Source organism: Phlebotomus papatasi, chromosome 1 (assembly GCF_024763615.1).
Source record: "Phlebotomus papatasi isolate M1 chromosome 1, Ppap_2.1, whole genome shotgun sequence".
NCBI classification, from domain to species: Eukaryota; Metazoa; Arthropoda; class Insecta; order Diptera; family Psychodidae; genus Phlebotomus; species Phlebotomus papatasi.
This window is the reverse complement of record NC_077222.1, coordinates 51,069,853-51,087,839: the sequence shown is the minus strand read 5'-3', so window position 1 is coordinate 51,087,839 and position 17,987 is coordinate 51,069,853. Positions and strand designations below refer to the sequence as shown.

The following is a 17,987-nucleotide window of genomic DNA, read 5'->3' as shown; positions in this document are numbered from 1 at the left end:
TAAAGCTACTTCGTAAAGCTGAAAAACCTTTCCTAATAAGTTGCTAAAATAATAATTAATAAAGTAAAAAGTACTGACTATTGTGTCCTCAATGAGTAGCCTTTGCGGACTATGAAATGGTGGAATAAATGTTTGGTGTTTGATGAGAACAATATGTAAAGCTTTATCCATTTTTTTCCAATCGATTTATAACGGATAGACCAACCCGCAGAGTTAAATTATCCATCTTTTGGATGTTCCTGGTGCTTTTTGTCCCCGAGTTTTGTTTTTTTTTTACCAAGTCTTTGAAGCTCTTGGCATACCCTCTGTGCTTTCATTCTAGGTTTTTTCGCTATATGCGAGTGGCATTTCCATGTCCATTCATTCCTTTTATACTACAAACAATTTTTGTTTTGAATATTTAATGCGATTTTTATCGCTTAACATCTTTGGTGACATATTTGCGATGAGTTCTTCCCCTGGTACCACCGTCTAGTATACGTAAATATAATATCTTCTCCTCTTGTACGCTTTGACTTAATATTTTTTCCACTCAAGCTTACATTAGAAATGTATGTCGAGAGTAAAACTTTACTACTGAAAAGTTTCTCTTATTATTTGTTTGTGGAGGAAAGTAAAGTACAATAAAATTGAACTTTCATATTTTATACCATAATAAGTAGGATAAGTTTATTTAGATATTCTTCCTATAGAAAAAAAAAATAGAAAATAAGTGTAAGAAACAATCATCGAACAAACTAATTTTGCAATTATACCAATTAGGGCTGTACATGACATTTTCAATTTTTCACGAGGGAGAAATGATTGTTTTTTTTTTCTTTTTGAAGTTCAACAAATAGGACAGTAAATTTATTTTTCCACCAGTTCACCAACATTTGAAATAGAAATTGAAAAAGTAGATATGTTTCGTTGTACTATCTACTTCCGGTGTTTTCATGTGATTTCCTCAGTGTTAATTAATTACGTATTAGAATGTGTTCAAGAAATTTTCACCATATCCTTACCCATCCATTTTGCATTGAAGAAATGTTGTTTCGAAGGAAGTAGAAGAAAAAGGGTGCTATCAAATATTCTGGCTGTTAAAAGAACCCTAATGTCATGTTACATAAAATTTATTCTATATACAGAATTTAATGGTGCAAAAATTGTCTATGTATTCATAGGTTCACATCGTTCTCAAGAATGGAGAAAAAAGTCTATGTATATATTTTAGATTAATCCAACCAAGGATTTCGTGACTATCAACTGTAAAGTTCTTCATTTCGTAATTGTTTAGGGCTTTTTCAAGTTTGCTTCTATTTTTTCCACATTAGAACCATTTCTATCCGACTCTTCTGGCTAATTACTGTGCAAGGCACTTTATACCATGCAAATTAACGGAATTCCTCATTTTGTCCTATACCAATGAGATTTTATAAAACTTTTTTTTTTATACTCTCAATAAAGTATCGCAATATGCCTCAACAGTGGAATATGTTTCCTTTATGACCTATCAAATTAACGGATTTTCCAGGCTATTCTACAGAAGGAAAGGCGTTATGAGGCCTTTAGAAGGATTTGTTGACTGGAAATAAAATGCGTTTTACAGCAAGACTTGGAATATATTAGGAAACCTACAGCTAAGGTCGTTTATCTTATGGGTGTTGTGATTATTTTATTGAAAATTTGATTTGTGTGCCTCGTTGAATGCGTTGTAATGTTTTAAAGGCCAAAATGATTTTCGCATATCATTTACTAGACTTATTCATTATGAGAAAATAAATTACAGTTATTAAATATAATTAAATAAGATTCAAGGAGACACAGAGTCGTATACATTTGTAGGAAGTGCTTAATTTATAAATTGGGAATAACTTACTTTAGGTTAATTTAAAATAGTAAGAAAGCTATAATAACATTAGTATACAGTGGGATCTCGATAGAGCCAACTAATTATTTCCAGGCCAATTGACTCTATTGGATTCGTTGACTCTATTGGAGTCCGAAAAAAATCATTAAAATATAAAATTTTGATAGAGAGGAATATTATTTTATGTTTGTACTAGGTCATTGATAAATTCAAAACAATAGTCGAATATTATTTTATTAACCCATAAATTCTACACCATCTGGTCTAAGAAAGTCGCATGTTTGGGCAAAAGTTAGAGATTAAGATATGACTTTACGGAATGTTTTTATTATTAGTAAATGTTTTGAGTATAAATTACTCTTCAGTTATTTATTACGAGATCAATGAAATTTCCTTTAAACTGTTAGTGTATAAAAGAAGAGATTGATAGTTCTTTTAACTATGGCACTAAACTTCACAAAAAGAGCAATAAAACCAATTGTTCTCATTTTTTCTTCTTGTTCTGTAATATGGGTGCTAAATGGTTAGAGATATCGAATTGAAGTATTCTGATGACCTCCTAGTAAGTCAAACTTAGGATTATTAATATGACCCTCATTTCCTGCTTACACCACCTCTTCACCACCAAAATCGTTTTTTTTGTGAATATAGGAAAACATGTCATACGGTTTTTTTTTCGGAAGATTGAGTACTTAAATCTTAAATGTAGGGGAAAGTGCCCATGCTTGATACTGTAAAATAATGTCCAAGGTTTGTGATTATTTTCTGATTACCACACAAACCGAAGCGATTCTTCCACTATGACAAAAAAATTTCTTAGTTATTAGGTTCATAATCCCACCTCAAATAGTTCCTGAAAAACCTTAGATTTTCCTCAAAATTCAGTGAAATTCAGTGGCGATTTTTATACAAGTTGGGTCCGGGGCCTTCCTGTATAATAATTGATTCGACAATTCGGAGGCCCATTTTCACTGTAAAAATTTCACCGGTTAAAAAAAAGCACATCAATATTTATACGGAACTCTAATCTATCTGCTTAAATCGTTTGTACGACTGGTTATTAGTTTTAAAATTACTTTTATCTAATTTTTCTAAGCCATGTTTTTATGACATTAGGACGCTAGTGAAAACCATTTTTTCACTTTAAGTCCATGAAAATGTCACTCTGCTACCTTAAAATTCAGGCAACAGGGTTGAAGGCTATGTCAATTGTCGCTAAAATTGGAGGACTACAATAGGTGTAATTATGAAAGAATCACATGTAATGATAGAGTTGCTACATTTAAATTATCATTCATGGACCCTTCTTAAAATATAGGATGGACACAGGTGGACTTTATGAATTTGTCACCACTATCAAAAACAGTGTCCCCAAGTAAAAATATTTTTACATAAATATTAATACTGATGAACCCACTATGTGCCTATGATAGTAGTTTTCGTGAACAGCGACATTAATTAAGAAATACTTATGAAATATCATGTATCGAAATTACAGTTTTGGACCCATTTTAAATTTTTGCTTCCTGAAACTAGGAAAAAAGAGCTGGGATCCTAAGTTTTTTAGGAAATGTGAGGCTTAGGACTAGCTATTAAAATATATTGCTGTGAGTCATAATTATTGATTAACGTAGGAAAAAAATAATTATTATCAAGCTTGGATCGTATCAAGCATGGTCACTTTCCCCTACAAAAAAAAAAGTAAGACCGTTTTTTGCTGACCAATTTTAATTTTCTGTTGCTTATTTGTTTTTGATCCAAATTTTCTTTTAAGATGCTAATCTTTTGAATTGAGACGCTCAGAGCAGAAGTGGACTCTTTTAATAGGGAAATGCATACAAAGGAGACCACTTATGCTCTAAACGTCTCAATTAAAAATGTATCTTAAAATAAATTTACACGTTTTCTTTAGAAGGGTAATTTTATGATCTTTTATAATGTACATTTTTTTTTAACAAGTCCGTTCTTTAAAAAGTTTGAAAAAAATTCTTTACTATATTATGCTCAAAAAATTAAATCATCCCCAATAACAGTTTTTCAGAGTCAGAGGTTAAAAGGCTCTAAAGAGTGCATTTATCAACCGAATGGGGCCATGTTTGGGCTAGTTGGAAAAGTCTTGAAATATCTGCCAAGACGAAACCGGTTATGAAGCGGTAATAAACCGATTCATAACCGATAAGTAATTTTTTATTCGAGATTCAGTTGTTCTATTCTTAAGCTATTATTAAGCTATTATTAAGCTATTATCAATAAATCAACGGCCAAAATTATGCGGAAGTAGGGGAGACTGGGGCAAAACTTGTCAAAACGCATATTTAATTCTTTCATGAGCTCTGAGAAAACTTAAACGTTTTATAATGAGCATATTTCTTATAGGAAATTTACTGCTCTACAACATTGCAGAAGACTATTTTCCTCTATCTCAAATGAAATGTGATTTTCGAATCATTTTCTAAAAGTCGATTTTTAGGATATTCTCAAAATTGCTGGGGCAAATTTTGTCATTCTTCGGATAATTTGTGATGTTTTACTCTCGCAAACGTTAAAAATATCAAATACACATATTTTTATAGGAAATTTATTCCTCTACAACTTTGTCGGAGATAATTTTTCTCTATCTTAACGAAAAATGTGCTTAAATTGAGCTAATCAGTATTGATATTTTCTGTAAGCCAAATCTTCCAAAAATAGGGCTCAAAATTTTATTATTTTTCTTTTATTTTACAAACTCCTTCCTCGAATCCCTTGAAACTTTTTAAGTTCAAGAAGTTTCATGAAGGCTATCTATAATAAAAATTTCAAGTCTTAGTCTCTTTTATTTTAGAAAATAGTGAATATTGAAATTTTCGTTTTGACAAATTTTGCTCAAGTCTCCCCTACTTTTTTAGGTATAACGTCTAAGTCACGAGTTCGAGCATTTTGCAAAACTGAGATGCTTTGCCACTTTTTTTATTAATTTATTGCAATATTCCAGAGTTGATGTATTTGGAAGCTGCCCATTTTCCTCTACAAACTTGATTTTTTTTTTAATATATTATTGTTGCATTTAGTCTTTTGATTTAATGTTTTAAAGCCTCTACACATTGGGAGCAATTTCCTTCTTGTCAGAATACATTGGGAGCATTCTTGACAGAATTTTGACGGTTCTACCTTCAGAAGTGCAGACGGTTTCGTTAAAAAAAGCAATTTTTGACGAAAATTGCTCCCAATGTGTGGCCTTTATCTATTGTAAATATTTAATTTATTAACAGAAACGTTGCGAAATGAGTATAAATAAATTAATACAAACATCATTTCCCTATTTCAAATCTTTAATTCATTAGAAATAAAGGAAATAACAGTGTTATCACAGTAAGATTAAAAACAATATTGTTAGTTGATCAATAAAGGAATCTTTTATAAAAATATCTAGAGTAAAAAAAATCTTTTATACTACTAGACTTGCATTGTATCCGGTTGTTTAGTTTCGTGTTTTGAATTCGCATTTCATTAAAGGGAGCTGGGCATACCGGCCTGTACTTTATATTTCGATACCGCTTCTGAAACCACATAACTTTAGAGTTTTTCAAGCTTTTGCATGCTTTTCCTCGATAGATATTAATTTCAAGGTGTTGCTGTTCACACGCTTTCATATGATTCTAAATTCATTTAAAAGTCAAAAGCTCCGAGGTGATGGTCATTTCCAGAATCTGAATATAAAAAAAGTTTTGATGGGCAGCAGATTTGTGAAAATTAACCCTTAAATGCACGTAAACGAGGATAAAAAAAAAGCAAAGTGTCGAAAGCGCGTCCATAAAAGTTCATGAAAAAAAAAACTGAAGGGTGTACCGGGTCGAGAAAAAAAGGAGATGACAGAGTACAAGTTTTGACACTGTTGGGAAGCCATATATAGTTTTCTGTTGTTGTGAAACAATTAAATTTATAGGCGAGACACTTTATGGCGGTAAAATTTTCCAAAATGTATATGGAAGTGAGTGAATTTAATTATGTAATATTGCTTGTTGTGTAACTTTGTGTCTCGTGCAGAATCCAACACCGTCATCTGAATGGAAATTTTCCACCACTACTGGGGAGGTTATGAGCCCCAGCGAAGGAACTTTCATGCAGAATGACTCTATTATGTGAGTCCTTGCAATCGTAAAATGTTTCTTTACCGCACATTATGGCATTTTGAGCTTTGACAGTGGATGGGTGTGTTCGTGGGATGCTAAAATATGCTACACCAAGGGATGAGGGCATTTTTTTTCTTTTCTAGATGGGGTTTGGTGGTGGAAAAAGTGCATTCCAGCGTTTGCATATTTGCAATTTGTCCTTCCCCCAAAAGCTCCCAAACTATATCTATATGTATATATAGACAGCCTGAGCAACATTATGTAAATGCTGAGAGTATAGAAAAGGGCTTTTTGGGAGATATTGCCGTAAAGTCAAAATGCGAGGGTGGTTGAATGGATCTGATGGGTGGTGGGGTAGTTTTGGATGGGGTTATGGCGAATGTATGCAAAGTAGTGCACTTATCAAATCTGTCACGTACGAATAATTTTTCATATTGCCACACTCCTCTTCCTCTCTCTCTTGAAAAAACTAGGCCACACAAATTTTGTACACGAGCCTCACATACTCCTTGTACCGCTCATACATTATATTCACTTCCAATGTAATATTTACATATGGGCTTTTTGTGCAAATGAGTTTCCCAAGGATCCTTTCTCAAGCCTCAATATAAGATGTGCCCTACTCAAGAGGTCCATGTTGCAAGTTCACGTGCACAGAAAATCAAAAAATCACAGCACTAGAAAAATAATCCATCAACCCTTTAGTACACGGTACTTCAGGTGGGGCATATACTCGTAAAAAAAGCTATTGATCCATGCTATTTCGTATGAACACTTGCTAGGGTCGGAGCACCTCTTACTGACAATTTTGAACTAGTTTTTTTTTTATCAACCACATGAAATAATTTGTGAAATTCAGCAAATTTCTCATCGATTTGACGAATTTTTAACAGTCATTTTATATTAATCCTTTAAGATATTTACACACTGGGAGCAATTTTCGTCAAAAATTGCTTTTTTTAAGGAATTTGCCTGCATTTTTGTAGGTGAAAAACGTCAAAATTCAGTAAAAAAAAATCTATTTTTGACGAAAAATGCTTTCAATGTGTAGAGGCCTTTAAGGACCACAACCGGTTATTCTAATTCGACGTATAACATTTTGACCGGTGGCAGCCAAAATCCCGAAAGCCAAAATCCCGAACGTCAAAATCCCGAAAAGGTCAAATTTCCGAAAGCCAAAATCCCGAATATTCAAAATCGTGAAAGGGATGAAATTATATGAAGGAAAATGTATAGAATAACTTCCCAAGACACAGAAGATTTCCCTTTGCCTCTAGCAAGCGTAGATGCAATAGTGGGAGTAGCTATGACATTTTTAAGAATTCGGGATTTTGGCGTTCGGGGTTTTGGCTTTCGGGATTTTGGCTTTCGGGATTTTGACCGGGACCCGCATGCAAACATGTTTGGGAATTTCTCTGCATTTGCGACCATTACGCGAAATAACTTAAAAATGGGGATTGTTTCCCTTTTGGAAGTTACTGATCCCTATGGAGGGATAAATATACGAGATTTCTGTCTAAATAATTTTTCCCTATCGGCTCTGTGAACTGAATAAAGGAGCTGGCTCCAGATAACTCTATTTATAAAAGAGAACTTGTCATGGAGGTGCCGAGTGGATCAATCACAATCGGTAATAAATCGAAAAGTAACGGTAAAAGCCCTATTTTAAAAAATGTTGTTTTTCGCATTTTTTTAATAGCTTTAAACCCATATAAAATTCAAGCGGAAAGGAATATCGACTTCAGGTCTTCGATGACCCCTCCTAAAATGATGTTATCTACAAACCAATGTCTTTCTTTTATCCTTCTCTTCCATTTTTTATTCCTTATCCCCTTCAAATAGGTCAAAAATGATTTATCTTTTAATTTTGATCAAAATTAGCCTAGGAGATTTAGTTCATTTTGGAATATGTTTTAGAAGTAGTTCAGCTGAACATTTCGTCTTTAAACACCTAGAGGTACTATTTCTCAATGGATTTATTCAAATTTGGATTTATTTGAAGGAATTTGAAATTTTTTATTGCAACAATTCTGATCGCTATCATGAACCGGAAAAGTATTGGTACACTTTTTATAAAATTAAAAGAGGGTTTAATAATTTTTTGAATCATTAACTTTTTTAATTAAATATGAACTTTGAAATGGTTTTATGTTGAATTTTAGACAAATTTAAATTGTCATTGAACTGTTATGCACCCAGATTATTTCAGAAAATGATTGTTTAGGGTAAATGACCTAATTCAAAACCATTTCCAGACGCTCTAATTTTGACAAAAGATTCAACACATTAAGTTCATATTTTTTTCTTAAGAGAATTACATAAATTTGCTCCTTGACTCTTCTAGGATTTCATTGTTTAGTGAAAATTCATTAGATATATTTTTAAAACTTCTTGAATACAAGAAAAATACGCGAGCGTAAAATGCTTCTATTGGAAACATATTAATCCAAATGGAGGCAAGGGAAAGTTTCTAATTGGAGACAAACAGTGTAAGTGAAACCGCGACAAAAGGCTTCCGAAACCTTATTGAGTTGCCCTTGAGTGCAGGATTTGTACTTATTCCTGGTCTTTTCTCCTTTCTCATCTAAAACGATAAGAAAATCTCTCCAAAAGAAATAATATCTTCGGTGTTTCCTATATTAAAGCATTTGCAGACACTTCAGAAAAACCCTTTTTGTTCACGAAATAGGTAATTATTTCATTTGAAAATCTCACGTACCGTTAACAATATACATTAGCATTTAATTTAACTAAAATTAGCCAGAAATATGATATAAATGTTAAACAAAACGAATAAACAGCAATCACTTTATTGTGTTTTTCATTGGAAAACATGGTCGATCTATGAAAAATTCAATGGTGAAAAGGTACACTTTTAATTTTTCTGAGAAATTAACAAATTAAAATTTGTGAATATGAATGGATTTTTGCTTTATTTGGAGTAAAATTAACTAAATAATGAAACTAACGTATAGAAAATATATGAATATTGTAATTTAGTACTGTATTTATCATGAGAACAATGATGTTTTCATTTGGAATAGCGAAAAATTTCCATTTGGAGCAGGTTTTGAATTAACTTAATTTACCCTACATGGAGCTTCTTTTCGAGAGTTCGATCACCCGCAAAGTATCGAACGCTTTAACATCCGTTTTTATATGGATTTTGCTTTTAAAATGGGTTTCTTTAGTTGTGTGATTGTCTGATTGAAGAAGTTAAAATATTTTATCCAAAAAAAATTTAAACTTAGTTCCACGGAAAGAAGTTTTATGGTTTTATTGTGCATTTAGGTATATTACTGGACGCTTTTTATATTTTATTTTTTTTTATTTTAGAAGACTAAATTTGAGAGTTGGCCATAAGGGAGTTCAGTGGCCCAATACAGTATTACAACACAAATTCTGGAAATGTATGCATTCAAGAAAGGTTATAAGTAAATACAAACCTGTAGATTGGAAGATTGTTCTTGTACCAAACAACAAGAAGAACTTTGTCGTTGGCTTGATTCGAAGAAACATCACATTTTATTTGTGCTGTGCCATTCACCAAGACTTTTTGTACTTCGCCATCTGCAGAAGAGAAAAAGGACCAAGGAAATTTCATTAATTCCACATGAAAAATGCCTTTGTGAAAAATAAAATTCAATTGAGCTCCTAAAGCTTCATAAGATTTTTCTTTTGAGATAGAATTTGACATTAGGAAAACGAGGCCACACGAAAAGCGACATACAATGTGGAAAAACGATAAACTCGCCATTTATGAGACTATACAAAGAGAGATGGAATTTGAACTTCTAGCTTTTAGATTCTTTATCCAATGTCCCTCTATAATATTGGTCAGAGTGCAGCCAAAAGGTATTCTATAAGAGGTCAATTTTGTATGTATATTCACTTATTAGGTGAGATTCTTAACAATCTCACCTACTATAATCCTAACAAAATTTCATGTCGTCCGATCGCGCTCAAACTTGGCCAAAATGTGTTTCGCCACTTCCTGATCACGAATATATGGGGGGCTAAGTTACGTTCCCGGCCGTCCGGCCGCTCTTTGGAGCTTAATAGCTCCTAAACTAAAAAAGATATCGACTTGCGGTTTTCGGCAAAGGTTAAATATCGTATGAAAATTGCAACTTGGTGCATTGACCCCCCACCCCCCACCCCTCCTTCCGCCATTTTGAAGACCCCCCTTTTTTTGTTTTCTCAATAGCTCCGCCCCTATGGCATCGAGCGGGCTCAAATTTTACTATGTTATAGCTGGGCCTTAGAGCTTTCCATCAGTACCAAACTTAAGGTCCCCCGACCCCCCTGACCCGAGCTATAAGGGTCCAAAAAAATTTTCTTAAAATGGCCATAACTCCGGTTCTAATTGTCAGAATTTAAAAAGTGAGGGCTTTTTGGAAAGCTCTCGTGAAATGCCACTTCCCCTTCTAACATCGCAAGTTCATAAAACTACCGCTAGGGGCGCTTTTTTTAAAAAGAAAATTTTTAAATCTTAAAAGTTAAATAACTCAAAAATTCCTTATGCAATCGGGCTGAAATTTTAGTATGTTGTAGTCGTTGATTATACCTATCAAACAAAAAAAACCTTAAGTCGATCCATAACCCCTGACCCGAGCTATAAGGGGTCAAAGTTCGAACATTGACCGGCCTCTATCTCCGGTTCTAATTAACATAGCGACATAAATTTTACCTTTTTGGTTTCGTCTCGATGAGCACTTTCAGATGGAAGTTCAAAAAGTCACTACAGGTGGCGCTGTGATAGCGTCAAAATTCATCGAAATTCAAAGTCACTTTTCTCAAAAACGGCATTGTGCAAGTTAATGAAATTTTAGTATGTTGTAGTCCAGTCTAGGACGTTTCCAAAATGGTGCGTATGTGCGCTGTGGTTTCAATAGAACCGGAGATATGAGGGGTCAAAGTTCACGAAATTCAAAAAATCATATCTCCGGTTCTATGTGACCGATTTTGATGAATGAGGGCTTAAACGAAAGATCTCACCAAATGCTACAACTTTCTAGAATATTTGAACTTCGTGGGACCAACACCAGGGGCGCCACAGTCGAAAAACCAATTTCAATATCACATAACCTCAATTATCTCGACTATCGCTGAACCGATTTTGATGATTACTTCGACATAATTGTAGAGCACATTTGTCTCTACATTTCGTCCATACATCATTTTCCACTCAGACTACGCTATCACTCCGATTTTGCCGTTTAAGTGTGAAAAAATTGATTTTTCCCATAATAACGCTTTGAAATCACTCAGATGCCAATTTGACTGCCTCTACTCCACCAAGACACTTAAAATAGGGGTTTAAATGGAAAGTCCCGCAAAATACAACAATTCTTTGATATAGTTGAAGTTCAACAAATGACTACTTGGGGAACTCTGGATGAAAAAACAAGTTAAGAAACAAAAAACCTCGCTTATCTTGGCTTCTGAGTAATCGATGAGATCATGTTCTATGAGAAAATTATAGAGAACATTCTGGTCTACATTTCACCCATATATCACTTTTCTGTCAGTTCATCCAAATCCTTGATATTTTGGTTTAAATACAAAATTTGTATAATTTCACGAATTTTATTCAAGATAACTGAATGGCGTCTCCCAACTTCAGCTCTAAATCGAATTTGCATGCACTCCGAGTTAGCTCACGTTAAGAATCTCACCTACATAAGCCGGTTAGGATTATCTGTCCCTTTTCACTATCATTTCGTCATTTGGACCAACCATTGTCTCATCTCTCTTATGAACTGTATTAGAAATTCTTGTAAAAATATAGACATACACAGCTTAAAATTGCTAATTTAGATGATGAGTACCTTTCGAGAATTGCTAATCCCAATGACGTGTTTTCTTCCTTTGCCTATCTAAAACAGTGAGGAAATCATAAGATTTAGTTTTAGGTCCAATTCTAAAATTCTCTACTGTACTTCAAATATATTTTTGTTTTAGGTCCTTCAAATACTTAAAAAAGGGTCGTCGTCAAAATCCCGAAAGCCAAAATCCCATAAGGGTCAAAATCCCGAAAAGTGTCTTAGTTACTCCCACGATTGCACTCGCGCTTGCTGGAGGCAAAGAGAAATTTTCTGCGTCTTGGGAAATTATTCTACACATTGTCTTTCCAGGATTTTGAACATTCGGGATTTTGACTTTCAGGATTTTGGCTTTCGGTATTTTGACTGCCTTCGCTTAAAAAAATATTTTAAATTATTAAGTTAAGTTTATAATATCGGTAATTTTTTCTATTCGCAAACTACCCCACGTTTGCCTAAATTTGCCTCCCAAAGAGTGAGTCTGTGCTGATCGTAGAAATGGGACCCAGAAGGCTCATAACACTCCTGGAAATGAATAGATAAACTCGTGAAAAAGGTGGTCATCAATTTGGCACCAAAAAGATTATTCATGCTGTCGTAAAATGAAACTCCCTTGAATGATGGAATTTTAGATATTCTAGTATTTGGTTGATGTAGTTTTCCTCAATGACCTAAGATATTCCAGAAAGAATGACCTTTTATAAAACCCATTCTTAAAATTGTCCCATTTTTTTCTATGTCGTTTTTCTATATATTTATGCTATAATTGGTATAATTGATTTCCTATGTGCTACCTAGGGTAAGTGTGCCAAATTCCGGCCAGCTTGCAATTTCTGCCACCTTTTTTGTTCCTCGAATTTCCATGAATTTTTAGTTTTTACATACTCTGGAGATTATACAATGCAAAAGAATAACAAAAAATGTAGCTTCGACAAACGAGATGACGTGAAAAAGACATTGGAAGAATTCCCGAAGGGCAAGGAACTATGAGAATGAAGGTGGCCGAAATAGGGCACCAAAGCTATGTCTACATTTTTATTCATTTTAAAATATATTAAGAATGATTTTAGAGTAAATAAGGACGATAAACTGTCTACAAGTTTCTAAGCAACACTCCTTAAGTAGAAGGTATAAAGAGAGAATAATCTTTCTATTAAAGATATTACATTCCAAACTTGAGATTTGGCGCTTGCATGCAACTATGCCGAAATTTGACACACTTACCATATGTTTTATTTTTTATTGAGGTTTAGTACTACCTCTTTAAAAAACTTAGAAATGTTTTTAAATGACATTATCAATAAGCTTTAATATCAATATATCAATAAATTAACTGCATTCACCCCTTCCTATGTTAAAGCAGCTTATACGACGTCGTGTTTGTGTGGGATTTAATCTTTGAATAAAACAGGTACACAAAGCATTAAGACATCGAAATCTGCTTTATTATCCTTCACTTGTAATGAGGCATGGAATTGGAGATATGGGCTTTGAGCAGTGAATTCAATAATAGATTCAGATATATTACATGAATTATCAATCGGTTACAATCTGAATTGTTGTATTTCAAAAAGGGATTTTCATTTTATTTCAAGTAAAGTTCATTTTCTCATAAAGTTAAGTGCGGTATTAAACTCCCTTTTAAACTTCACCTGAAGCATTGACTCCAACGATGCAGAAAAACATCACAAACAGACACCAGAGTTAAGAACATTCACCAATTGCATGTTATTAACTCTCCGTTCTATTTTCTTTTTCTGACGTCTATAACATGTTCAATTGTCTCTTGGACTTTGGGAAAAGCAATTGAGTTTATTAAGAGCTTTTTCTCTCAATCAAGAACAGCCTTCTTCATCCCTTCCAGCGAGTTGAACAATGCCTTTAAAGCACACAAGTTGGGTATTGTAAAGAATTCCAGTTATAAAGCATTTCTAAAATAAAATCAATTTATCTCATACAAAATGTTACAAGTCTCAGAGTGTTGTTTAAAATAAGAGAATAACTGAGAGACTTAAGTTTGGACTTAAGGCAACCCGTGCAATGACATTTTGGTAAATAGTTTTATTATGAATTGTTGGGATCATCCGATAAAAACCCTCAAAATGAAAAATGCACGCAGTATGTGGACAATGTTGTAAGAGGAGCAAAAAGCATAGGAACGTTAATAAAGTTATATTTTTTACTGGCAACTAAAGTGGTTAACCAGGGATCACAGCAAAGACGAGAGATATCAAATATATATATGAGTTGATATTACCTCACTTATGTCTAGTTTAACATGCTGTTCATGTCTTGTGTTTTATCCGACAAGAAATATATAAGTTTTGTCTCCATGGTCCTCGCCATTTGGAAAAATAGTACAAAATGTTCCAAAATAAATCTGCTGTACAAATGACTTGCCAACCAAAATTGTGTGTCCGGGAGTACGAGGGACATATACAGTGAGGAGATTTGTGGCTGGTGTATCCCTAAGAGAACTTTTCTCTCTTAGCTTTTAGTTATGATCCTTTTACAATCACAGCTAATGTAACTCAAATTCTGTAGATTAACTATAGACAATAATTTTCACTGTTCATCAGAATTTTACACACGAATATTATTTTTTGTTTAGATTATCAGTAACCAAAACCATTTTGGACAGCAATTATTGGCAGGTTTTGCTTATGGTTCAATTTATCGTGTGGAAAGGGTTAAATTAGCGACTTATTTTTATAAACCTTATAAATCGTATCAGACGGTTTAAATCAAGAAAAGATATGGTAAATTGTTTTAATTTTATGGAACGCTTGAACCCAAGAGATAGAGTACTTTGCTAAATAAATTTTCGATCCTTAACGATTTTCTGTAGGTTTAAATTAAAATTGATGTCTCTTATACCGTTTGACTCCAAGTGAGCACAGTTAAGCTGATAAAGGTAGTGTTTTCAGCATATTTTTGCTGAGTCAATCTGCTAAAATATGTTGACCGGTCAGCAGTTCTCGAACAAAAAGTGCTATCAAAATATATGGAAATAGCACTGCCTTGTGAATATCGTTTTAAGGTTAGAAGAATTCAGATCAAAATACGTATGTTTTCAGCTGAATTGAAATCAGTGAGCATTTGGTGCTCCCTGGGTCCAGTACCAAGTTTAAATATATTACATATTATTTAAACTGTTCTATCTTTGAGTTTGAACAGAAACAGAGCGAAAATTGAATTTTGCTTTCTTTGAGTTTTTGATTTTAATGATTATTTTTATTATTAGTTTGGTGATAAACAAATTTTCGTATTAGAACGTTTTTGTAAAATCTGTATTATTTTTATTTTGCCTGTATAATAGCCTATTTTTTTATAATTTTCTAAATTATATTTTATTCTATTTCGAGTTTTTTTTAACTGAAAATCATTACAAATTAGTGTCAAATTTAAAAGCAAACTTTGAAGATTTTGAAGTACAAATTTAAATTGAAATTTGGTTTGCTTTTTGTCTTCGTTTTCATTTTTTGTTAATTTTTTTTCATTAAGAATTAATACTTAAAGAGTAAAACGTTAAACGCTAATTCTTTACATTCGAAGAATAGAAATCTTTAGGTTTTCTTTTAAATTTACAAAGGAGCCTGGGGTAAAATATTAATCTCTTTCTAGAATCAGACGCAAGTTTTCTGATCTTCTCAAGTCTTCCCAGTCTTCCGGTGATCGTTAGAATTTATTCATTTTTCAAAATATAACAATTTTTTCTCCAAAGCTTTTAACTCTTGGTGTGGGTCTTCTTCTGAATAGTCTGAATAGTCTCACGTATCACCACATTCATTTTAAGTTCCCCCTTCACTATTTTAGTAACTCTTAGTAAATATTATTTTAATATGATCTTTCCCGACAATTCAACAAATTCATAAAAATTAAAAGTGGAGAAAACGTGCTTCGAAGTTTTAGATGTTTACCCGAGAGCTTGCAAACCTGCTCTGCGGTCCTTTTATTTCGGTTTTGTGTTTTAAAAAATACTTCGAATTGGTTTACGAAATTTTTATGATATGTTCTTGGATAATTTATCTACCCATTTAAATCTTGAAGGACGATTGGGTACCGGTGACCCAAAAATTAAATTTTTCCTACGGCCATCTTAAGTCATGTTGCGCTCTAAAAGGCGGAAAAAAGATTTTTATAAACCTCATTTTTAGACCTTCTCGTCCTTAAAGGGTTAAGCAATAAAACATTTTTTCTGAGCCTGTAATTTCTTGTTCTATCTTTAAGACCAAGATATATAGGATCGTTGTGAAGCTAATTGTCATATGCGATCTTGAAGTAACTCCGATAACCTCTGGCACTGCTGGTTTCCTAGAGACGGACATTATGTAGGATTCTTTTTTTTTTTAAATTTAGTTTCAAAATTCAATATTTGGCAATGAACAGTGCCAAAATAGATAATCTTTCAAGTAATCTTATCTTCCAATTTATTATTGCAATTTATTTCCATTTTCTACGACTTGGCTTTCATGTCGGATTCCTAAGGAGAGAATCACATTTCTCACAAGTTAAACCAATCTTGTCACTGGTTTTTCTCACTTCCTTTCCCTCACCATCCAGTTCGTGTTATATGTATTATAGAAAATGGTGGCTTTGCCTGTCCCAACTGCCGTCACTTGTTTTGCTTCTTTTCTCACCACTTGTACACGTTGAAAGGGGACTTTCTATATCCTCCCTGAAGTCTGAACACCAGCATTTTTTACCACCCTGTGGAAGAATTTCCGTGTGTCGTGCAATGGACATGCTCTAGCCCCAACTCATAAAAGTTTAAAAAGCTTCCTGGCCACCGTTGAGGCACTCAGCAGATTAGAATCACACGAACGCACTAATTTCATATTGATTTTTTTTGCCCACCCACCAACACTCAGGCCACATCCCTTCGTTTTGTTCTAGCTGAAGAGCAAAAAAAGATTTGTACCCATTCGACTGGAGACGATGGATTCGTCCAATAGATCAAAAAGTTGCTTAATGAATTTTTCACCGGTATCTCTTGATTACCATTCTTTATTGTAATTTCTTTCCCTGGAACTTTCTGGCTTATGACAAGGGGTGAACAGCTGTCGTAGAATTCGTGCTGAAATTCTGATATAACATTTCTTTTCCAGCAATATATCGTAATTGACATAGAAAGAAATTTATGGCCCAAAAACCTAATGAGATATTCATGGAAAGTTATCTGATGCAAGGAAAAATTACCAGAGGTTTTAGAAATTGATGAGGAAATTATATTTAAAGCTATTAAATTTTAGAGAAAATTAAACTATAAATTTGTAAATTTAAGGGTCGGTTCATAGGATTAAGCGAAGACTTAAAAACATTTAGGGGAAAGTCCCATGCTTTGCATGGTCCCTAGCTTCATAGAGATTAATTTTTTTCCTATGTTTTTCAATAAATGTGATTCTCATCGCACCCTTATTTCAAAAACTAGGGTAAAGTGTCCTGTTTTCAAAATTATCGCGGAGTCACACTTACTCAGAAACATTAGAAAAAAATAGTCATTATGAAGCTTGGGACTTTGCAAAACATGGGCACTGGGCACTAATTCCAAAAGATCGTTTAAAATCTTTTGATATGTTATTTGAAAATCATATCGAAATTTAAGTGAAATTCATTTCGAATTTCGGTTATTTCTGTTATTGTTTCATTATCAATTTTTATTTCTTAAAAATTATAAATTACATTTTTCTTATGGAAAATTTAAAATTTCATGCAGTTGGTTGTTGACCTTCACGGAGACCGGTAGAAAAAATGGATTTCCCAAAGGAGAAGCAAAGATTGGAACAAATTCTAGACACGCTTAAATAATGATCGTGTTCGTAAAAAGTATTTTATGGGTGAAGTATTATATGCTACTAGTTGTAAGAGCAATTTGAAATTGTATTAAAAAAAAAAATATTTATACATTTCCGGTAAGAAAAGAACCAAGTTATGTAGATAGAGAGGGCAGAATTTAAAAATAGAGTAATAGGATAACTGTACCAAATATCGGTACAGTTGCATGCAAGCGCCAAAGTCTAAAGTTTGAAATGTAATATTTTTTGTTAATTTTTTTTTAAAGGAGCGTTGCTTGGAACTTGTACATGGTTTATCGTCTTTTTTTCTCTAAAATAATTTTTAATACATTTTAAAATGAATAAAGATATAGATATAGCTTTGGGTAATATTTCAGCCATCTTGGTTCTAATAGTTCTTTGCCCT

At 33.2% G+C, this 17,987-nt stretch overlaps 1 protein-coding gene across 1 annotated transcript in view; it reads right to left on the bottom strand.

Annotated features, from left to right (window-relative positions):
• Positions 1 to 16,532, bottom strand: part of LOC129800669 (nephrin) — a 276,455-nt gene extending 259,923 nt beyond the window's left edge. Inside the window, exons 1-2 of the mRNA XM_055845284.1 lie at positions 16,427 to 16,532; positions 9,408 to 9,531 (exon numbers count right to left, since the gene is read on the bottom strand). Of these exons, the coding sequence (XP_055701259.1) occupies positions 9,408 to 9,531; positions 16,427 to 16,532 (230 nt within the window). The remainder of the gene's footprint in view (positions 1 to 9,407; positions 9,532 to 16,426) is intronic.
• Positions 16,533 to 17,987: the final 1,455 nt, after the last annotated feature.